This window comes from Euwallacea fornicatus, chromosome 2, assembly GCF_040115645.1.
Source record: "Euwallacea fornicatus isolate EFF26 chromosome 2, ASM4011564v1, whole genome shotgun sequence".
Classification (NCBI taxonomy): domain Eukaryota; kingdom Metazoa; phylum Arthropoda; class Insecta; order Coleoptera; family Curculionidae; genus Euwallacea; species Euwallacea fornicatus.
The window spans coordinates 3,494,695-3,518,796 of NC_089542.1; the positions used below are offsets into that span (position 1 = coordinate 3,494,695).

Consider the following 24,102-nt stretch of genomic DNA (forward strand, 5'->3'; position numbering starts at 1 on the left):
GTTTGGATGGGATTGAAATTCGAACTTGGATAACAAAACCCTGCCATTGAGTGCCATGGGAGAAATGAAAGAGGAGAAATTAAGAAACAATTTTTTTACTCCTCGGATCAGGATATAAAATGTGCTAATAGTGCCAGTGCTAATCGTGTCGTCTGGACCCAGCTGGGCATTAATATAGTGTAGAGCTAATGAGAGATTTCAATAAGCAAGGCAAACTTACAAATGAAATAGAGATTTTATGCCCATACACCTACTGAAGTTGACAAAAAGAAATATACTCGCACTTTCATAGAAAATGCACCACTCAGTAATAATAATAATAATTAAGTGTTATAATTTTGGCAAAATAATATTTCACAAATTGAGTATCAAATAATCAGATTTTCAGTAGAAAAAACAACATTTATTAATTAAAAGGTTAATAATGAATGATGCAATGCACTGCAGCATGTACTCTTCGCGGCATATTTTGCAACAAATGATCAATATCCTCCTAAGATATTTCATTACGTGCTACCTCAAGATGGTATCGTAGGTCATCTACATTGTTTGGAGGTCTCGGTAAATCTCGAAGACGACGACTCATCATGTTCCAAAAATGTTCAATAGGTGATAGGTCCGGCGACCGTGCAGGCCACGACAGCATGTACAATTGTGCTTGTTTCACGTACGTTCGAGTAATATTAGAAGTATGCGGCTTTGCATTATCCTGTTGGAAAATGCTATTTGGGAAAGTCCGCATGAAGGATATTAATACCGTTTGGAAATGAAGCATAAAAATTTATATCACTCTCTCAAGACTTAATTTATGTAATGAGAGCGCAAAGTCTAAAAAAAAACGAAAATGAGTTGAACTTTTCTCTTGACATGTCTTATTCAGAAACAGCAGAATCTTCACTAACATTTGAGTCGGCTTGAAGAGGTTTTAGTGATCATTAGCAGTGCGATTCTGTCTTCCTTGCTGCACGCAGAGATCGCTGATTCCTCCCCAGTCTTTGCAAATATTTGATTAGAAAAATTTAAACGAGCTAAATAAATAATATTATGCTTTTTTTCATCCGGAGACAGTGGAAGAATCTATTTGAAGAGAGAAATTCCCTAATATGTATTAATAATCAAGTGACATTCCGATGAAGAAATCTTGCAGATTTGTTTCAGTTCAATTAGAGTAGCGCTATTCTGCTTTACTTTCTTCACCTAGCGACAGTTCAATCGTCTCGATATTCTTTACATGTCCTTGATGAGACCAATTCCTAAAAATTTACTTGAAATTAGGTCACCTCTCGTTAAGAAAACGCATAGGTATGGTTCAAATGAAGTGAGGATGTCCTATTTCGTTTTACTTTCTTCATCCAGAAACAGCTACATTTTAACTTATTTGTAGAGATAAACTCCCAACTTTTTAATAAGAAAAGGAATCTGGCATTTTTGGTGTAAATGATTAGCGTGTTACTCTGTATTACTGTCTTCACTCAGAGACAGCTGGATTTTCTTTTAAACTGCACATGTATCTCATGTAAGAAATTTACATTTCTTTCTAAGACTCAGACCACTACTTGTTGGAAGAGGTTGGGCAGATGAGGTCTTTGCGAATTGAAGAAATGCGTGTTCTGTCTTATTTGTTCTTCGAGAAACCGTTGACTAACATCGCACGCCAAGCTACTCCATGTTTCAAGCTCAAAAGAGTTCATAATCCAAAATGACGAGAAAAAAAATCAGCAACAAAAAATGTATCAAAATTTTATTTTTGGCAGTTCTACGCGTTGGCTTTATTAAGAATATTACTGAGCATGCTTAGTTTCTGATACATTGGTCCTAAAATTAATTTTTTAATTACGGCACTGGATTATTATGTAAAGTTCTCGAAATAATTTTCTATTCCCTCTTCGAAAAGGGCACCTGCGACGAGTTTATATCAATCACTTTCAACGCAACCATTGAGCAGTTTGTTTTTTCCCATACAGGTTAGTTGGTTGTTGTATAACATTCGAATTCTTGTTAATGCGATAAAACCTTTAAGGCTCCATTTTAGTACTGATTGGTAATTATGAACTTAATTAATTTCATTACAATGTAAGTATTGTGCATTGTTTTAGAATGCATGAAAGTGCCAATCATGCAAAGCTAGCAAAAAACGCAACGAGACACCCACTATTATAACTTGAGAATGGTAATTCCAAATAAGTAAGCTAATAATTAGGAGAAGTAATGAAGGCATTTATTATTTCCGGCGAAAAACTCCAAGTAATTTTTTCAAATCTAACGATCGAGTACTGTAAGTTGCTGTATCGATTGTGGAGAAAGATACATTTTAAGCCCTAGAGAGATTCGATCTTATCATTTTCGTCAGTTACTTCAACAAAAATTTATTAAAAAAAAAGAGTATTATGAATGTCAAAAACTATTTTTATCAAACTGGAAGTTAAAAAAAGGTTATTTACTTCTACATCAATGATTTATTAGGTTCAGATAACGTTCGAGAAGGAATCGCATGGATTTAGGTTTGGAGAAAAGGGTGGCAAAGAAACAAGTTAATTTCGCCCTGTCCTATGTCCATCGGTATAATAAATCTGTTTTTAAAAATATTTTATTCATCGTTTGCTATCCAACTGAAATAGCAGATCAAAAGAATTGACCGCGATTTACGTGACAACGTGAACGTTTTTAAAGATATCTCTCTCTTTTCCAGATGTAAATCACAGAAATCCGGTGACTGGAAATGGAGTGTCTTCATGGGATGCCAAGCCAACCAAACCGAAAACCAAAGTGTTTAAAGGTTAGTAAGCAATGTACAGTCACTCAGAAAAGTATTCGCACAGCCACTAATTTTCCGATATAATGGAGATATACCAATGTAATTAAAAAAAAATAAACGATGCAACATAGAACATAATCCAAATGTTGCCTTTACAATAATTTAAGCATCAAACAAGAAATCTGTTAAAAAAATATAAGAAAACTTCAGTTTTAAAGAGCTCACAAAAGTATTCGTACACCACATTTCATTTTACATTTTTAGATTTTTTTAATAGAATAGGCACAAATATTTTTCTTAATATTGTTATTAACAAATGTTTCTATAATCGCAACTTTCGAGCATTTAGTGAAAATGAGTTGCAAGGGACAAGAGTGTTTGCAAGAAATTCGAAATTTAATAATTAAGCTTCATAGAGAAAGAAAATCATATCCAGAAGTAAGTAGAATTATTAGTTAAAGCCGGTCTACTGTGCAGTACATTGTTAAAAAGTACAGAGAATTGGGAAATCTGTTTAACAAACCAAGAACAGGCCGAAGAAAAGTGTTAAATTTAACGATAAGAACGGACTCTTATTAAAAAAATCAAAAATAATCCGAAAACAAGTGCTCCTGTTTTGGCCAATGAGCTGTCAATAATTACTGGGAAGAATGTACATCCAGAAAATGTGCGAAGATTATTGCGATCAGCTGGATACAATTGAAGAATGCCTAGAAGAAAACCGTTTATTTCTGAAATGAATCGTCAAAAACGACTTGCCTTGGCCAACGAGTACAAAGAAAACGATGAAAATTTTTGGGAAAAAATTTTGTTCACAGACGAAAGCAAGTTCAATTTGTATGGATGTAGTATCGGGATTTAATGGGATATCAAACTCCAATACTAGAGTAGATATGGGATGGTGGTTATATCTACTAAAGAAATCACAGTTCAAGAAATAAAGCTATAAGTGCACGTTTATTAACGAAAAAAGGAACAAAAGAAAAGAAGAGCAAGCTGACCGAGCCCTGTCTTATCTCAACTCGTCGGTTTTTGGGACTGCCCGGGTCAGCCTCTTCTTTTACTAACTAAACTTACTTCTACTTGGGTTCTCACCCCGCTTGGTCACATCTGGGTACCAGATGCCCAAGGATGATCACTATAATTGCCTTATCATAATGGTTTAAGTATGGGACGCGGCATTGCGAACGGAAAGGACGAATACAGAAATCTAGGAACTGTCGATGGTCAATTGAATTATGGCCCGGTTTCGTGATCCTACATGGATGTGATGGAAAAGGCAAAGTTTGGCTTTAAAAAAAACACGGAAGTAGAGCCCAAAAATCTACGTTCTACTATTAAATATGGTGGTGGCAATGTTCAAATTTTGGGAGACATGTCAGCGGCTGCGGTTGGATCCTTGGCATATATTGATGGTAATATGGACCAATATTTAAACATTTTGCGCGCTGATATACCATTATGCGTTGAAAAGTTGGAGTTGCAAAATCCAATTTTGCAACAAGACAATGATCCGAAGCATTGCGCGCATAATGTACCAAAGCTTCTTGACCATCCGCCCCAGTGGCCTGATTTAAATCCTATTGAGCATCTCTGGGATGAATTGGAGAGGAAAATCAGGTCTTCAGAAAATCAAAAGAGGATTACAAGTCGGGAAACTCTTAAACTTGTTTTAGGAGAAGGATGGCTGAAAATTTTCCCGGAAGTTACTGCTAACTTAGCCCATTTCATGCCTAGAAGGCTTAATGACGTGATTTTAAATAATGGAGGTCGTACGAAATATTAATTAATGAAACGTGCGGAATAAAAGTGGTGTGCGAATGCTTTTGTGAGCTCTTTAAAACTGAATTTTTCTAATATTTTTTTAACTGATTTCCTTTTTGATGTTTAAATTATTGTAAGGGCATACATTTGGATTGTGTTATATGTAGCATCGCTTATTTATTTATTTTTTTAATTAAATTGATGTACCTCCATTATATCGGAAAATTGGCGGCTGTACGAATGCTTTTGTGAGAGACCGTATGTATTAAAATTACCTAACTACGCTTGAGCCATTTAAAACAAGATTGAAAAGCAAACAAATTTCACAAGTAAATAAACGACTTTTTCTAAAATTACGGAAGTAGTCATAAAGAATCGCAAGAAGCGAAATGGGTCACTTATACGCATTACGAAGATAAAAGAATCAATTGTTCACCAAAATAAACAACACTATGAATGAGAGGTTTCACCTGTTGTAATGTCAATAACTGGGTTTTTATTAATGTTTGCTTGCGAATAGAAGACACCGAAAGATATTTTCCGCTTAACTGATTGTTATGCTTTCTGAACTCCTGTCACACGTCCTACATGTTAAGACATTCTTGAACCAAAGAAAAACGTCGATCATGTCTTTCATCTGAACTCGATACCAATTTGCATTACGTCCAATCTGAGAAAATTTTCTCGGAGAAATCTCGGAAAACTTTCGCGATTTATTCATATATAAAGAAAACATTCGCCAAATGTAACATTAAAAACATTCGTCATTAAATTTTGTTTTAGTTGCGATTTTCATTTCAAAATAAGGCCGTAGAGTTTAAAGATTTGTGATGCATTATTTAACTTAGCGGCATCCGAATGTAATATGATTAACACGTTAACATCCTTAACCGTGAGCCATGAAGCTAAAGGTTATTGAACTGGATTTTTGCATTAATTGTGAGGAATATATTTTAATAGAGTTGAGGTATGAATTTTAACGGGGTTTACACCACTTAATAATAAATCGTTTCACGAATTTTTTTTTTTTTAATAAAAGCTCAACACAACAGAAGCATGAAGAATTCCTTTTCATCCAAGACGTGCGAAACGAAGGCAAACATTTTTAAATTTATCTTTTTAGGATCTTTTGGTTTTTTTAAGGAAATAGTCCGCGCACTTTCCAGACTTAACCCCTCTCTATTTTCTCTTCGGAGCTTAGTAGGTTATATCTTTTCGTCGGTTTCGTCTAGAGGAAAGTTAAGAATGTTCATAGTCTGATTCTCTGTCATTATTTGGTATTCAACTCGGCATGTTTAGCTTAAAATCACTTAATTTTAAGAGTTCTGAAATCTAAAAAATTACAAACGTAGCAGGCAGTTTGAAGTCCAACGCCTTCAGTCGAACATCTTCAGGATCAACGTTGTATTCCTAAATTGCTGCCATGGACACAAAATTTATATATAGGAATAACAGAAGCAAATATGTCTAGTCCCTGTAAGAGACAGCACATCCAAAAGATAAATTACTCTCCTACCACGTTTAAGTACATACAAGCTTGAGATGTTCGAAGATAGAGAATGGCAGATTAATAATGCATCATATTATATTATTCAAAGCTGTTAGTAAATAAAATCTCGAATGCGAATATTTCCTATTTCGGTCAATGGATGGCAAATGATATATTTCATCTATTATATGCATGTATGCAAACGGGAAAAACCATTAGTATGTTATTTGTATACCTAACGTCAGTTTAGATGATATACTGTGCCACTGTTCGCAGTGGCAATGTGGGCATGATGCGAGTGATGTTCGAAATACCGGCATATATCATCCCATTTACTTTTTATGTGTAAAACGATATGCAATAAATTCTCCATTTTTTCTCTACCAATCTCTCTTTTACATATCAGAAAAATCAAGCAAAAATGCTGTGGTCCTCGCAGAATTTTCTCACCACGATTTTCTTCACCAGCCTGAATGCCCCTGCGTTGTTTGTTAAAGTTATTTTTTTTTTAATGACATTCACGATTTTGAGTTTTTAACGTAAGCATAGGTGCAGATGGAAAAGTGCGGCGATGTACTGGGCGTTTCGCTGCATGCGAGGATAGTCCCAGAAATACCCGACCTAACATTTAAAGGAAAAAAAATTGGAAAATGTTATATTGTTTCACTATATAATCTCCTTTGAGATTGACGCATGTTTCTCAGCGATGGTCCATACCCTGTTTATAGTAAGAAGTTTCGAATTTTTCGAAATAGGTATCGACCTCGGACCCCACCTCTTCATTATTAGTAAACACCTTTCTACCGAGCTATTTTTTCGGATATAGCGAAAAATACGAGGGAGCTAAATCTGGCGCAAAGAGGGGGGTGAGGGAAAGTTCGCAACTAAATTGATTGATTTTGGCCATCGCGGTGACGGAAGTGTGGACTGGTGCGTTGTCTTGATAAAACAAAATTTTCTGTTTCTCCAAATGCGGTTGCTTTTTCTTTATTTCTCCGCCCAAACGCTGCAATGAATTTGTATAATATTCTCCGTTTATTGTCTTTTCTTTAGGGAGACAGTCAATAAAAATTATCCCACGTGCATCCCAAGAAACTGACGCCATCACTTTTCTTGCAGATGGAACGGTTTTCGCCTTATTTGAAGCCAATTCTCCCATTTGAGTTCATTGTTTTGACCTCTCTTTCATCTCAGGTGTGAAATGATAGACTTATGCATCATGCATGGTTATGAATCGACGGAAAAACTTGGCTTTATCGTTGCGAAACATTTCCAAACATTCCCTTAAAACATCCTCACGGCGTAGTTTTTTTTTTTAATTGTGAGTAATTGCGGCACGTCTCCTGCTCACAGCTTTTTCACATTCAATTTTTCGGCCAAAATGCGATGCATAGTTCTTTTTGAAATTCTTGTCCTCCGGTACAGTTTTGTGGATTTTCATCACAATATCTGGAGTGTTATTCGGCCGATCACAGCGGAGCTCGCCTTGACAGCTCGCACGACTGCATTTAACCTCTGCCACACAACATTTTATAGTTATACAGGGAAAATCAGATTTCCACAGAGTAGAATCTAACTGCGCTTTGATGTTGGATCGACTAAAACGGAATTGAACGTAGCACTGTCAAACTTGAGAAATGAGCTTTTTTAAGGTTGAGGTTTTTGTAATATAGGCAAACTTTTAACGAAAAATCGCCATCTATGTGTCAAGTTGGACACTTCTGGGAGTATCCTCGTGCCCATTACTGAATAATCTTTTACCAAACAGCTCAGATTACCTTGCATTAAGGGCATTACTAAACTTATTCCTTTATTTTCAGAACGCAATCCTGTTACCGGTGAAACCTACTTAATTCCCGTATCAACGGACACTCCGACCAAATTGGACAATAACTCCACGATTTACATTAAGAGCGAGGCAAGAAATGGAAATATCTAAGACTTCTGGATTATGGATAGTTTCAGGGTTAATGACTCCTATTCTCTGTTTTTCTAACTTGCGATAATAGTCAGTTGATTTTTTTATTTTTTGATCTTTAAAAGCCTTTCCACCAGAATAATTTCATAAATTGAATTTATTTAGACAAGCAGCACCCTAGATTTTTCCCCCTTGGAGTACCTTGTACAGTCATATGAACAGCTCCAAAACTGTAAACTTATTCATTTTAATATGTTTATGTTACAGTAGTGTTAATGATAACTGTTTTTTTTCTACTCTGGAGCAGTATGTATAACTAAACCTCTTTCTTCGTGCTGAAAGACAATGTTCTTTCTCTGAAACATGCTCCTAAAGTGTGCTTATATTTTAAGGGTTGGAGCTCAGTCGATTTACGACAAATGTCTGACCCAATGTAATCTAAAAATACGTCCTATTTTATTATAATACGACCAATATTTTTAATTGGCAGCTTCCGAGAAGTATTTTCAGTGCACTTATTAGCCTTTAATAAGGACTGCTAAAGTATAACGATTTAACACAGTTAGACCTACATGTATTTATTTGATAATTCGAATTGTTTTATTGTAATTGTACGTAAAATACTCTAGAATCACGAAAGTATTAATTAATTATTGTTGTTTATAACGAGTAGAATTTATATAATATACAGCTTTTAGTAAACTTATTTGTGTTTTTTTACTATCATCTCCTTTCCTTCAATTCCCTTAATTCATATTGTGCTTTTCCCAAAATAACGCTTAAGTCGACGACCTTATCCCAATCCGAAGGGCCCATTCATTAAAGGGAAAATACATATCGAACGCTTGTTTCGTAAGAATTTTTTTCTCGGAAACTATAGCATTTTTCGATTTGCAATTTTATACAGTTATTGTTGGATATAATAACTACTAAGAACTTTTTTTTTAATACTTATTAATCGTGAAACGATTGCGGCATAATATATTGATGTCAAAATTCTGCGGTACACTATGGAGATCGCTAAAATCATGTGTAGCGGAAATACCACCTGAAGGAATGCCGAAAGGCGATACTGGGGACGAAGAGGGGAGGTGGTTTTAGTGGGTAGACGAGCGATGTAATGGTCAGTCGAGTCCCACACTACCTGCTTGCGCATCGAAGCCGGGTGTTTTAAGAAGATGCCCACCTCCTCGCAAAAAAAAACAGAAATACCAACAAATGTCTTTAAGTATTGCCATCGCGCTTTGTATAGAGCTAAAAATTTATGAAAATTTCGAAAATTCAAAGAAAGCAATGTTAAAAAAAAGTAATTTTTTCTTTTCAAATAATCGTCGATAATTTTTTTATAACGTTAACAAAAAATATTCGATAGATTCATGCAAAGGCTAACGAGTTCGGGAGGGACATTCTCTCAAAATTTAAGCGTAATCAGTCGAGCAGTTTTCGAGTTATTGCATACTGCGAGCGGAATTTCGTATTTCGAGAAAAATGCGTTTAAGAGAGAGAAACGCCATATGTAACCGTCCAAACTTTCATCGGCCTTCTGTGAACGGCCTCCTAAATATCTCTCAAGTAGATCTTCCCTTGGCAAGTCCTCATATATTGGAAAAATGTTAATTTTCACATCTTGGTAAATAAGAGTGGTTTGCATTCTTCCAGTCCGAGCGTGTCCACTACATGCACACTCCGGCTGACCTGACGCCATAGCAGTTTTAGCAAAAAATAATACAGAAGGAAAGCCGAAGTTAGTTTTGGAGTTTTCCTAGAATTTTTTAGAGATGTTTTCCTATCGTTTCAACGAAGAAAAAAAATTCCTTGAATTTTTTTCCTATATAAATTTTGCTCTTTAATACTCGTGAATGGTGGCTAGTAGAGCGTGCAGACGGCTTTTCTTGCTTGAAACTTTCCTATTAAGGGCCAAAGCCTTAATGTACTACCCGTGTTAACAGTGGAATAATTTCCATAAAAATAGAGGCCAGGCATTGCTCAGCGTTCCATACAGGGTGTCTTAGATTGTTATGACGCAAATAATCTTTAAACGTCGAAGAGGTAGAAGGACGTTTTAAATTCGATAGGTATGAGATTTATCCTCCTTTAAGGCGTGTGAGGCCTGGATGGGGAGGAAGGACCTGAAACGAAGGTCTAACAAGAATGATTAACAGTGAGAAATAAAACACGTTTTTACATTAATTTGAGTAACATTTATTTTATGTAATATGAGTTTACAAAAACAAGAATGTGCAATGGCTGGCTGAGAGACCCTCTCACTCTCTTTTCCAACTTTTTTGCTCTTCCAACCATATGTCACTCTTTTGATATTCTCATCTTTGTTCTAGAATCGAAGCTGAGTTTTCCTACAAACTTCGTTTTACACGAAAAAAAAATGGTTTAAAACTTTAAAAGTAATTGAAATCTTGCAACACGGAGGTTCTATATTTTAATTTTGAGATCGTTTACAGAAGAGTACGTTACTTCGTTACCTTTATCGTCACTCGGAAATGAATTGGAAGGAATGAATCGGAGTGAATTCCGGATTTTCCTTCTTTGTGTGCTTTACTGGATAACTGAATCTGATATCGCCTTCGAGGTCTAGACTGTGAAGAAACACAGAGTTGAAAATAAAAAAAACACAAATGAGAGACCAGGAAGTTCGTCTTTATTTGTGACTTCCAGTCCTGTTTCTTCGGGTAAGTTGGAGGTGAAATGAGATTAAGCTGTATTATTATAATGACCGGTGTTGATTTCTCATATATTTTTAACTTTTATCTCAGACGAGAACCATTTCCATTAAATCGTAGCGAAACTAATGATTTTAGAGTTAGTGCAGATTTTAATGACCGAGACCAGCGCTATTCGAGAGACCGTGACGTTACCGTGTTCACATGTTGAGTTTAATGTATGAAACAGTACTTAGTAATTAGAAAAAGTCAGCGTACTAAGCTCTTTCTTACACCGACACTTTCAGGCAGCTTTTTATTGTTTCGAAAAATACAAACTTCTTGCACATCGTCATTTAAATTCTCATTAATTTCTTTTATAGTTTAAAACTAATTTTTAACAAATTTCATACACAGATTAGATTTCAGTTCCACATTTTACAGGTTTAGTAAGTTAAACTGGCAGTTAGTTGTTTACTGAGTACCTGAATGGTAAATAGATAGATACGGAATATCCAATAAAAAAATTTTAAAGCGTTGCTAAAGTCAGTAAAAGGAAAAATCGGGCGCAGTTCGTGTACTCATAATACTATATAACGCTTTCATTTCAAATGCAGCCACACCTTCCTTTTCCTTATAGTACAGGGTGCGGCACAGGAATCGAGTGTTTTTGAAACAATCATAGAATCGTTAGTTTTGGACATATAATTTGTTTTTATTATAACAGCATGCTCGAAAAGATAGCGTTTTATAATCTTGAACAGAAAATTACATCTAACATGTGCTGTGCTGCAAAGAATTAAATGCCTGTTGAAGCACAACCCATCCATTGTAAACGGTCGAGTGCTGCTCGTTTTAAAAACGCTTGGTTCCCGCGTCGCACCCTGTATAACATTTCGGAAAAATTCTGCATCGACGTCACAATATTTTCAATTGGAGCTAATAAAATCGTTAATTACTTATCTTCACTAGTGGCAAATCTACAGAGCCATTTTTACATAAGCATTAAGGAATCTATGAATTCCCAATGATTCACTTAAAACAGGACTTTTTCCTAACGTTTCTCAGTAGTTATTATTTAAATTTCAACACGAGTGAAGTCATAATTTTTTTTTTTTAACTTTTAAAGTAACGATATTACCTTCCTCGTCGTAAACCTGTTTTTTGTGACATCAATGCTTAATTAAAAATTAAGCTAAATGTTTTCAAATTCACGCTTGGTTTAGGTAATTCCAGTCTCGTTTCAGTTTGATCTTCATAGATAATCGTGGCGGTCTTTCTCTCGTTGCAAAATGGGTCTTAAGGCAGATGGTTTTAAATATGGTATCGCGACTTTACATTTCACCTTTATCAACTTTGCTTGTAGGTTCATCTGTTGAATGCTCGTTAATCTCGTAACCAGCGGCGAAAGTAGCCCTTAACGCACGAGCGTGAAATTTGCGCGCGAGTCGCAAGCGAGGGTAGTAGTAATACGCGTCTCTTCAGAAATTTTCTTGAGGTTATGTGTACTATTTTTCTTATGACTATGGGCTGTATAGAAAGAAATGAAACTAAAAAAGGTTGCCCAACCGAGACATGTAATCAGGATATCACAGCGGAAATCCGACTCTGCTTCATGCTTGCAGATCTGCGAAAGGCCCTTTGTATAATTGGCTTACTGTTGACATTTCGTGATGTTTTGTTGGAAATTATTATCGAAATTAACATGTTTTAGTTACATGTACCAAAATCTGTATTATTTCTAGTTAACGAAAATTTACCCTTTTCAAAATGACGTTGGCAACGGAATTAAGCATATAAAGTGCTGAGATCTCTTTTAATACAAACTTAATCCAAAACCGGTCTTATTATTTTGCTTATCAAATTATTAATGGTAATATTAGTCACAATTAATGCAAAAAATAACATTAATGAATTGCCTGCATGTCCATGTCCACAGATATTACGGGCAACATCATCAAATGACGAGCAAAATGTCACGACCCGTAAAAACCAAACTGATTATTTTACATTGGAATTTCTATGAAGAATGATTAACACTAGTGAATCCTATCGATCTTCGTATATACTCTTGAGCCTCAGCCCGGAAATAAGCATAAATAACAATAATTGCCACAAGTTCGGTTCTGTGGACGAGTTAATTATTATTAGTCGACACCATCAACATCGCTTTAGACATGCCACTTAAAATTTTCTTAGGTTTTGTATTGTGTTTAATTGTTGGATGTAACAGTCACAAGGTACGTATATTCAAGCTAATATTTCATATATATTTTTTCCAATCTCATCACTCAATCAAAAACTCACGGTGTTAAGTGATTTGTCTACAGAAAATCATGCATTTTTAATATCTTTATATTATATAATCGGTAATACAATTGTCCACGAATTTGAAGTGACAATTAACAGGAAATACTGTCTCTGCCAGACACCTCTCCGAAGGAACATCCATATGTAGTCACCCTCAAAGGATTAGATTACTGTAGTGGAATCCTGATTAGTGCTCATCATGTGCTAGCTCCAGCATCCTGCGTTTGCGAGTGAGTAATGAAACCAATAATTTTTTAAGTCACATTCAGCGCTATATGCCCGATGACGAATAATATAAAGGGTGTTTTAGAATTATGGGATCAAAATTCTAGAGATTGCTCAATTGAATAATTTTTTTACATTGCTGATACAGGTTCTTAAACCTGTATCAGCAAATGTGTCCCTAAATCGCTGCGGTCTTATGATGCTTTTAGACAGTTATGTGCAAAAATGTGCTTTATCGTGTTTTAATACGTTTAATTTCAATTTATTTGTACAAAATAACACTGCAAAAATTGTTTAAAATGTCGTGCTATACTAAGATGTCTTTTATTGTTGAACTGAACGTTTCCTAGAAGTTTGATCTCACAGTCCTGAAACACCCTGTATACATGGAAAACCAAAAGTCCTGCATAAATTCGTTAAAATTTGAAGGAAGAATTTTTCTTTAAAATACTGGAACACGTAAAGTATCGTTTTTAGTTGTGCATTTTGCGACGTAAAAGACATGAACGCAGGGCTACCAATGTAGTAGGTAAAAGTATTTTTGAATTTTTTTCTTATGGAACCACACGTATATATTATGATGTTTGTGAGTCCTATGAGAAAATCTGAACACATTTCATGTAACATACCCATGCCCAAATTCAACAGTTTTCTAAAAAAATTACAAAAAAACAGAAGCAACGATAGAACTATTAATACTTAAAAAATAACAATGCAAACTACAACAAGCTAACGCTTTTATATTGTTGGGCTTATTTAAATACGCGCGATGTTTCAGATAACCCCATAAAAAAACTCTATACAGGTGAAGTCAGGCGAATCAGCAGTCCACTCTAATTGCCCCCTTCGGAATGTAATATGTTCAGAATTTAAAAAAAAATCAAAAACGTGATGATATACATGGGGTTCCATAAGAAAAAATCAAAATTGCATTTATCTACTACGTAAGTACAAATCATAGAACATTTTTTACGCGTTCCAGGATTTTAATGAAAAATATTTGCTCCAATTTTTCATGAATTTGTGCAAGACTTTTGATCCCTATGAATATTTTCTGTATTGTGTGTATTTAAGAATAACAAATTTACTTTAATTTGCAAAGTGGTAGTGCTCGGAACATTCAATTTTTTTGCCCATCTCTGAATAGCAAAATATATTCTACACCCAATTTACATGAGCTACCTACCGCGTTGTAAATAATAAAATGTATATAATGATAAAGAAAATAGGCGGAACACAAAAATGGGACATTTTATTGCACTAATTAATGCATCTTCCTATGTTTGTTTCATATTAATATGTTCTGTGCTTTTTCTTGTACCTTGCAGACACTGTATTTGTATCTTCCTGAGATCAGGCCTCCTAGCATCACCCTGAACTTTTTTCTGATACGCTACTGACTCACTTCATGGAATTTAAATTTATTTTGCAAGTTAGAAGCGTTTTTGTCGCCTGCATTTATTATGTATCTGTAACCGGTTTTTTGCGAAGAATTAGTAAAAATAAGGTGGACAACACAAACTTTACCTATAAATCGTTGCAATTGAATTGAGTAAAATGAAATGAAAAAATTTCATTAACTGTAAAATTTAAATATCCTTTTCTTATTATAGACATCCTTCATTTCATTAGAAGTGATTAGACATGCAGTAGCATGTACTTCTTGAGTACGTTAGTGATTCATAATTTTCATCTTTTATATTGACCCTGGCACTTCCATCTGTTAACGTATTAATGGTATCGGCACAAATCAGTTACCTTCCACATGGAAGAAAAAAATTCTTAATACTGTTCCACTCGGCTAACCATTGACTAGTCCAAATTAACGCCTTCCATGTTATTGAAAACAAAATATTATTTTATTGCCTAATTAGCTGTTCGTTTCCTGATACATAATGCTAATTAGCGTAAAGTGTGAAAATAAGTCTATTATTCAATTCTATTATGTTCATGGTGTAATCCCGTGTTATCCATTACTTGTTACTCAGTATTAAATTAAACGAATAGAGCTTGGCAAACGTTGCAAGTCAATTGATTTTTTCCGATACCTATAACCATGAAAACTTTGCGTTTTGGGTAGACCTTCTATGGCAAAACTAGAATTTTCACTCTCTCTGACCATCAATCCCTTCGTCACTTTGAGTCCAAAAACGTAATTTTCCCATACTTTGAGGCTTTTGTGCCATGTAGAAATCCATATTTTCCATCTGTTTTAGTGTTCCCAAAGTTGTAGTGCTTCTGGGCTTCGAAAAGTACCCCTACTTCGCTGAGAACCGATTGGACCCTAATGGTCAGATCTTCGTCTCCACCGAAATCACCCTCCATGAGGATTACTATAAAACGCAACCGCACCGTCATTTGAACAACATGGCAATAATAAAGCTACCTCATCCTGCTAATCTTACTGAAAATGTGTATCCTGCAAAGCTGCTCGATCCAGAAGACAGTTTACAATTGGATGGTAACACAGTGAAAATTGTAGGTTGGAAGTTAACCACCAACACAAAGCTGAAAGAAACTGAGGCTCGCTTGAGGAATCAAGACACATGTGCGAACATGTTTGGTCAGCAGTTCTTCAGAAATCAAGAGTCTTGCGTAAGGTGGTTTCAGAAAGGACACTTGAATTTGCTAGGAAATCCTGTTACTTTCAAGGGGAAGGTCATAGGGTTCCAAACTGCTACTCCTAATTGCAAGTGGCCTTCCCAAGACTGTAGCCAAAACGACTTTGTTTTGAATATAGCACCTTACATAGACTGGATCAATATTCATGCTTATGGACATGTTATTAGCAAAATTAAGGATAATGAATTGGAAGCTAGTGCTCAGTATGCGCACCTGTTAACCATTATCGAAAATCTACAGAAAGCTCAATTGGGCGATAAAGCGTTGATTGATAAAGAGCTGAATGATCTTAAATTGAGCGTTCAAGACAACAAGAACCGAGGACAGGACATAGCTTTAATGTTAAATGAAGAAATCAATGGAGTAAAAACCGAAATTAAAAACAGAGACTTAATGCATAATAAAAGCATTTACCAGTTAAATGAAGACCTTTCTGATAGCAGGCAGGAGTTTTCTAACGGTTTATCCGCTCAAGAGAACGATCACAAGACTTTGGTGCAACGTGTTGATGTGTTAGACACAAAAGGTCCAAAAATTGACGAAGCACTAAACCAGATTCAAATTGCTATTAAGTCCTTGGAGGTTCAAAGCGACCTCACCAAGTCCAGTTTTGAGCACTTGACAGAAGAGTTGAAGGAAGAAATAAAGAAAGTGAAACGGCACGTTGAAGACCTGGAGGCCACGTTTGGAAATTTGAAGAATGTCTCTCAAGAAACTGAAAATCGTATTATTGAGGTTGATGAACATATTCATCACATCCATAAGGAAATTGATGATTTCAATCCAAGAATAAGTTTAATAGAGCAAATATCTGATGAAACACGGCAAAGATTGGACAAGCAGATTGTCTTGGTACATGAACAGTATCAGAAAATCCAGAGAGAGAATGATTTAATAGTTCGATCTGTAAATGACTGCTGTAAGAGAAGTGACTACTTCTATTCACCGCCAGTTCAATAATTTACTTAATATTTCGATAATAAGCATAATAAATATTAGAAAAATGTTTCTTACCTTTGGAATAGATGTTCAAAATAAAGCGTTTTGTTTTTTAAAGATTATTTCAAATGAAACAGTTTCTTCTCAAATTTTTAAATTAAATTATAGTATTCCTGTACTTACAAGCTATTAATTAATACTTGAATAAAAAAGCTGCACTATTTGAGCAAAAAATCTTTTCCGATATTATTCAATATTATTTACGGTAGATTATGTTATGTGCCTTAACATGTCCACTCATCTGGATAAACAAACCGCGGCAGGTATTCATGACAAAGCTACCGTGGCATCCAGAATGAATTTCAAACATACGGAAATATTTTGGGTACATTCGCAAAATGGCAGAACTGATGCCTACAGCGGTTTTTTTTTCATTCTTTTCAGGTTATATCTGCATGTGCGGACGAAGATGTGGGAGCCTGGAAAGGACGCAGTCCCACAGTGTACGTGACTGCTTTGTACACAGTCGGGACTGATAAAATTAATTAATAGAAATATGGGTCCCCCGTTTGCTAAACTTCATCTTTTCTTTCCGCTTGAAAGTTCATGAAACTGTGTAAAAATTAGCTCTTTAATAATATCAACAGCGTTATCACTTATTTGAATAGAACCAATAGGCTTAAAGAGCATAAGAAAAAGACGAACTGAGAAATCGATTCTACTTGCTTCTGTGGTCATGAAGATTTTTTTTTACAAAACACACCATGTAGATCCCAACGCTGCCATTCATGGTTTATAGTGAAATCATTGACATTAACACCAGACCAGAAGTTTAATATGAAAGCAAAAACGGAATCACGATAATTTAAAAAAACGAAGCTTTGAGGAATTACAGTTTTACAGATAATCTTTTACAGTTTGTTTTAATTTTGAAATTTACTCAGCCGCATTTTCTACAAATAACGCATTTTGCTCTAGTATTCTCAGAGATATTGAATATACGGAGGCAGAACATACACACTATCATTCATATGTAGAGCAACTTTTGAAATTCGTTTTTTTTTCTATAACAACATGAATTTGATATAATACATTACAGTAATTATTATTTCCAATGAAGAATAAATATATTAATGTAAGCGTTTATTTTTTAAATGTTTTAAAACTGTAAATTAAAAAAATACGGGTCAAAAGTAGAGCAACTAAAACGATTCTTATATTTCCCTTGAAAATTAAATCTTTCATTTAGTATCTACTAGCTTATCCCTTATTTTTAGTTATTTCCCAACATCTGTTGTTCATAGTCTTTAATCATTTTCAATGTAATTTTCAGATATCAAGATATTTTGAATATCTGTCAACAATTTCGCCATTTTCTTCTCATTAATTCTTCTGTCAATTTCATTCCAAAGGTTCTCCATGGGGTTCAGGTCGGAGCTGTCAGCTGGCCAGATCATCACATCATCGTTATATATGATTAACCACTCTTTAATTAATTTGAAGGTATGCTTCGGATCGTTGTCGTGTTGGAACGTCCACCGAAGGTGCATATTTTCTTCTGCCCAGTGCAGCATGTGTTTTTCCAGAATATTTTCAACAACATATTGATCCGCAATATCATCAATTTTTACCATGCGAAGCACCCCCAAATTATAAGACCCCGATCTCCATGTCTAACCGTTGATTTAGCATATTTCGATTTTAATAATTCATTAATTAGTTTTCTGACTCAAAAAATTTCATCCGACTTGAACAGTTTAAATTGACTTGGATCGGAGAAAAGGATATTGTTTGATTTTTTCATATGACTAATTCACATGCTCTTCTGCAAAAAGCAGTTTAGCCTTTCCATTTTTCTTCGAAACGGAAGGCTTTTTTGTGGATTTTCTCCCATAAAACCAGCACTTCTTAATCTTCGTTTTATGATACTCAGTGATACCGAAACAGATAACTCTTGTCATATGCTCTTGAACGGATTCTGGATTGATGATAGTTTAACTCTTCTGTCCATTCCTTGGGCAGTTTTTCGTTGTCAGCCACATTTCGAAAATTCATCTAACGTTCCTCTATTTTTAAAATTAAAAATCACCCTTGATATTATTGATTTATTTGAATTTAAATTTGTTGCAATTTTACACTGCTTTTTAGTAATTAATTTTTTTCCTTTTAAATGATGTGAGAAATGGATACGTCTGGGCATTTTGAAATATTATTGGTTAATATTCTGAGTAGTAAAGTCGATATTACATAATAGCATAAATAAACATATTGGTTGCTCCACATACGAACCCTACAAAAAACAAAATAGTCTTAAAAAAGGACATAAACAAAATGCATTGAAAATACATACATATATACATAATATATTGTAATAATTCCAAAAAAATATTTTTTTGGAAATGCGGTTACTTTAAACTTTTAATTAGCTGCTTCATAAATGAGCGAATGGGTATATGTATAAATTTTTTACACTACTTATTGACTATAGCTACGTTTCTCAAACTTAATTTATAATTAATTTCTTTCCACCTCTTGATACAACTTCTAAATTCATAGCATCCATTAAATAAAACAACTTACCTCATTAATAATTTTTTACTAACTTTTCTACCCATTAAGAATTAAACACCGAGCTAAAATGCCCACTAACGGCGTCATAGTAACATACGTGGCAGTGTGATAAGTCTCACTTGCCAGATGAGTGTAACAACCATGATAGGCACATCATTTTTGCGAAATTTAAGATATCTCATGATCGTGTGCGGTATTTGGCAGTTGCCGTATTTCACCAGTAGTAATGTTCAAAAAATCTATCACTGCTACAGCCTTTTCCTGCACGTTTTCTTCTATTCTGTGTGCTTTTTAATGTGTCTGGAATTTTTTTTCCTGCTCGATCACGATGTCAAGGAAATAACGGATAACGCAAGAATAACAATCTCAGTTACACTGGTTGCTATCAAAGGCTATACCTTCCAGGGAAAAAAAGTTACGAAGATTCTTGAGCTCATAATCAAGAATGAGGAGAATGCTGTGCTTCAAGATTCAAAGGAATTGTTCACTATTAAAGTTCGTTTAGTGAAGTACATCGATAGATTTGCAATTGGAGTTGTCTTGCTGACTGAAACTACAACCTTCGTGCTTGTGGGGGGCACCGTAATTGGTAGTGTAACACTCAATGACACGTCGGTGACGGGAAGACCCATGATGCTTCTAGCCCATTTTCCTTTCGATCAACAAGCACATTATTTTCTATCTCTGCTAATCCAGGGACTATTTGTTTTAATTGCTTCCATGTATTTTTGCATGTCCCAGATATTTAACATATCGGTAATATTGTTCGTGAAAGCTCAGCTTAAGTCGCTGCAACACAAATTTAAGAATTTTGATTATTTTAAGGGCGGCGATCGCAGTGACCTCGAGCATACCATATGGTTGACCAAATGTCACCAATCAGTGATAATGTAAGATGTTTAGCTACCGCAAAGAAATAATCAAACATTGTTCATTTTATAGGTTGGTTCGAGCCCTTAATGAGGCAATGGAACCGCTATTATTGTTAGAATTTTCATTAAGCTCGATTAATATTGCCACTGTAGCCTTTCAGGCTATTTCTGTAAGTACATGATTTTTGTTTGTTAAATGACAAATATTAGAAGAGCTTTTCACAGTGGCCTGAATGTTATTCCGATAGAAAATCCTTTAAAACAATTTGTTCTTCATTAGCGATGAGATTTAAAAATATTATTGATAATTATTAATTTGTTAAACTTTGAAAACATTGAAACTTTTCATTTTTTACTTTTAGGCACGCACTCTTTCAGACGGAATGTTTTGTGCCTGTTATTTAGTGGTGTTATTTTCTCAACTTAATCTATTAGCTTGGTATGGAAACGAGATTTATTTAGAAGTAAGTTCCCAATTTTCAATCACAAATCGAACTTTGCATTACTTTGATCATAAATATATGATGTTCAGTTGAGATTTCAAAGAAAATCCCGTAGAGCATGGCTGTTTCTGATTCAGTATATGAATCTTCATGGGTTAACAAAAGTATAGAAGTTAAGACCATTTTACGATTGATTATTTTGCGAGCACAAAGGCCTTTGGCCTTGAACATCGGACCATTTTTGCCATTAACTACATATGCTGCCATAGCAGTAAGTAAAAAGTCCAATTATATTATTTGGGGTTGAATAGCTGGATAGGTACCTACTGCTGTGATCGAAGAATAAGGGAAATTTTTCATTTAAACTGCGCAGGTAACTTGAAATTGTTTTTTTTTCTTAAGATTGGTAGCCCTGTCTGGAACATCTATGCAAAATGTCACGCCAATATATTCAATCGTTACGTTTTTATTATCTCTGATTTTGTTGAGCAAATATTTTACATTAAATTTTGTTTGCGGAATGATTGTTCTGCCGCGGAAACGCAGAAAATGTCAGAGAAGGCCTTTGGTGATATGACAATGCCGCAAAAAATATTTACATGTAGCAAAAAGGCTTTAAAAAAGACCGAAAAGGAGTTCAAGGGGAATCATGCTCCGGACGAGCATCAAGGGAATCAAAGATATGGTGCTCCAAAATCGTCGGTTGACAATTAGAAATTTTACATACGCTAGGGACATTTCCTTTGGATCGACCTTAAGCATTTTAGAAGATGTTTTATGTCACAAACTCCTCAAATCTGAATTGGTTTCAAAAAAATTATATTTTTTAGAAAAAAAGCGTCGTATTGAAATCTGTCAAATAGTGATATGACCATCAGCACATCATGAAACGCATCATTACGGGAGATTGTACTTTGATCTATTCATACGACCGAAAAACAACCGATCAATGGAGACAATATAGTGCAAAACATGAACCAAGACCGAAAACACACCGTCAAAATCGTTTAAATATTAAGGTCATGTTGACAGTTTTCTTCGATTTTCACGGTGTTGTGCATATGCATCGTGATTTCTTTTCCGCCAAGCCAAACTGTTGACGAGAAATATTATTTGACAAGAATTGACGGCGGACAATTCTTGGTTTTTTCATCACGATAACGCACCGTTCCCCACTGCATTGATCCTCCAAGAACATTTTGCCAAAAACTCGAATCGTATCCATCATACATCAATCGTAATCATGTCGTTCTACATGCATTGTATTCCACTAATTTAGCAGCATTGGATTTTCAACAAGCTCAAAATATCGTTCCGGAAATGCCCTTTCAGATGGAATGAGGAGAAAAAAGCCAAAACGAAGAAAGTAGTGAAGGCCATCCTGAAAAAACACTTTTCTGACTGTTTCGAGGATTGGAAAAAACGATGGCATAAGTATATTGTCTCGGACGGGGAGTACTTTAGAAGCGATGAAATTTAATTAAAAGAATAAATGAAGGTTTTTTATTTTATAAATATATTCATCTTATTTTTTGAACACAGTGGCACATTAAATTGCAACACTCGGAACACTTAAACTCTTTGTATTTTTCTAATCGTTGCTTATTGTTGATTTCGCTAAAATTTTAGGTTATCAAGTCAGCATATTCCTTCATTACCGTTATGAAAAGAACAGATTATTAATACATACCATATGCAAGATGCAAGGAACATTCAAAGGCAGTACTAAGTATAGTTAATCCCGGTCTTCATCTTTATTCTTCAATTGACAGCTCTATAGTTCACTCACCATACAAATCAAACCAGAAATGTATTTACATTTACGTGTTTTAATATTTACATGTTTTGAATTGATTCCTTCTTATTTTTTTTTTATTGTTTCCTGTACATCATTCTGGTCTCGAAAATTATAAGAACCACAGTATCTATTAGGCAAAATTGTCAACCAAATATATTTTAGAGATTAAGAAACTTCTCAAGTGTTACCGGGATATACGAAAAAATAAAAAACCAAAGAAATAGCACTATATATGTTTTTCCCCGGAATATTTAAGCATACTGTCTTGCAAAAAAGTAGAAAATGGTGGGTTTGATATTTTTTAACATACGAAAAAGCAATTTTACTTCTTTACGCACTTGACCATGCGACGAATGAGGGAGATCAGAGCTTTCTCATCAGTCCAGCTAATTTGATATAATGCAAACAGCAAGAGGAAAATGTATTAAGATAAGCCTCAAGAGATTTGTAATATTTCGGCTTTAATTTGTTTGTAGAATCGGTATTATTGTATTGACTTTGGAAGAACCGTTTTTTCAAATTTCGAATTTTTCATCATACTTTTTGAACCAAATAAAATTTGAAAATGTAATTTGTATATTTCAAAATAACTCTTAAATTTAACAACTTTTGCCTGATTTAACTGACGTCCTAGCTCTAACGGTTAAGGACATAGCAATAGTGAACCAAGGCAACAGGACAACCCTGTATATTGATATTTTGACAAAAAAATCTCTTATTTATGATTTGAAAAAATACCTTCAATCATCATTCAAAAAACGCAATCTAAATTTTAATAGCTCCAGATGAATTTCAGCTTAAAATTCTTCGTTGCCTTCAATGATAGCTTAAACACAAACCGACAAACTATTATGGTCAAATGACGTAACTTTTTATTTACGTCAAAAAGTGTAATGATTGACAGTCACCTTACCGAAAATGACAAGTGATATAAATTAAATATGCTAAAAAAGAATGAACATATATTTGAACGTCTTAACATAACCCTACATTTTTCCGCGGTTGCCGCTTAATTCGTTGACGCAAAATATAAATGAAATACTCTTAAATAGTGATAGGATTACACCAATACCTGACAAATTATTGCTCCATATTAATTTTGAAAAGATGTGGCATCACTGCTGATATGAAGCCTGTGACGTGCATAAAAATTACGTCACATTAATTATTATTATATTTGATAGGGTTTCTGTAGAAACGATTTTCTACAAGGTGTTCATTCAAAAAAAACTTCTTCGGAGGAGGTGAAGCGTAAAAGTAGGGCGAAATCATTTCTTATTCATCATCAAGCATCTGACAAATACTAGATAACAGCTGATGAATTGATCCAAGACATGCTACCGATATTTTAATGCCTACTTCATGTTTTTTATTGATCACCCCTTATTAACAGTAAAGAGATTAAGTTGCGAGGTAACAGCTCCTGTCGACATCTATAGGTAGGAACGACAACGCCAATCGGCCACTTTATCCCAATAATACAGAGTTCGTCTGCGGAATTGAAATAATTGAACAGTTTTGCCTCCACCGTGATATCAAGGAAGTATAAGCATGCGAAATTATGTGCCCAGTCTAGTAGTATATAAAGGATTATACTAGATAGTAGGTCTAGATCTTAGGCTCAAACTCGGAAATTAGAAGTCCGCCATGGGCGAGAGGACGGCATGAATCTAGTTTTCACTTTTCCTTTTCTGTCAAAATATGATTCTGTCAAATATTCAATTGAGCGGTATTCGAGT

The 24,102-nt window shown here is 34.7% G+C and overlaps 3 protein-coding genes across 4 annotated transcripts in view; all 3 read left to right on the plus strand.

Moving 5' to 3' along the window:
- LOC136349352 (microtubule-associated protein Jupiter-like) overlaps positions 1 to 8,628 on the plus strand; it is a 30,114-nt gene extending 21,486 nt beyond the window's left edge. For both annotated transcript variants that reach the window (XM_066300866.1, XM_066300857.1), the window contains 2 exons: positions 2,690 to 2,776; positions 7,829 to 8,628. In XM_066300866.1, coding sequence (XP_066156963.1) covers positions 2,690 to 2,776; positions 7,829 to 7,947 — 206 coding nt within the window. In that variant the 3' untranslated portion in view covers positions 7,948 to 8,628. The remainder of the gene's footprint in view (positions 1 to 2,689; positions 2,777 to 7,828) is intronic.
- A 3,945-nt stretch (positions 8,629 to 12,573) lies between these two features.
- On the plus strand, positions 12,574 to 16,779 carry LOC136345495 (uncharacterized). The gene is made up of 3 exons (XM_066293851.1): positions 12,574 to 12,823; positions 12,993 to 13,123; positions 15,335 to 16,779. Exons 1-3 carry the CDS (start codon positions 12,761 to 12,763, stop codon positions 16,698 to 16,700), a joined length of 1,560 nt encoding a protein of 519 aa, XP_066149948.1. The 5' UTR covers positions 12,574 to 12,760; the 3' UTR covers positions 16,701 to 16,779.
- A 137-nt stretch (positions 16,780 to 16,916) lies between these two features.
- On the plus strand, positions 16,917 to 22,586 carry LOC136345503 (odorant receptor 10-like). Its single transcript, XM_066293864.1, has 5 exons — positions 16,917 to 20,140; positions 20,193 to 20,292; positions 20,485 to 20,586; positions 20,681 to 20,836; positions 22,195 to 22,586. Exons 1-5 carry the CDS (start codon positions 19,377 to 19,379, stop codon positions 22,246 to 22,248), a joined length of 1,176 nt encoding a protein of 391 aa, XP_066149961.1. The 5' UTR covers positions 16,917 to 19,376; the 3' UTR covers positions 22,249 to 22,586.
- The last annotated feature ends 1,516 nt before the right edge of the window (positions 22,587 to 24,102 follow it).

What these genes read in the sequence shown, in the direction of transcription:
- LOC136345503 (XM_066293864.1), top strand. Translation starts at nt 19,377, where the DNA reads ATGAGTGTAACAACCATGATAGGCACATCATTTTTGCGAAATTTAAGA. An exon ending in GAAACGAGATTTATTTAGAA is followed by an intron (nt 20,587 to 20,680) that starts GTAAGTTCCCAA and finishes AAAATCCCGTAG; the next exon opens with AGCATGGCTGTTTCTGATTC. An exon ending in CTACATATGCTGCCATAGCA is followed by an intron (nt 20,837 to 22,194) that starts GTAAGTAAAAAG and finishes CTAAAATTTTAG; the next exon opens with GTTATCAAGTCAGCATATTC.
- LOC136345495 (XM_066293851.1), top strand. Translation starts at nt 12,761, where the DNA reads ATGCCACTTAAAATTTTCTTAGGTTTTGTATTGTGTTTAATTGTTGGA. An exon ending in TTGGATGTAACAGTCACAAG is followed by an intron (nt 12,824 to 12,992) that starts GTACGTATATTC and finishes GACAATTAACAG; the next exon opens with GAAATACTGTCTCTGCCAGA. An exon ending in CCAGCATCCTGCGTTTGCGA is followed by an intron (nt 13,124 to 15,334) that starts GTGAGTAATGAA and finishes CATCTGTTTTAG; the next exon opens with TGTTCCCAAAGTTGTAGTGC.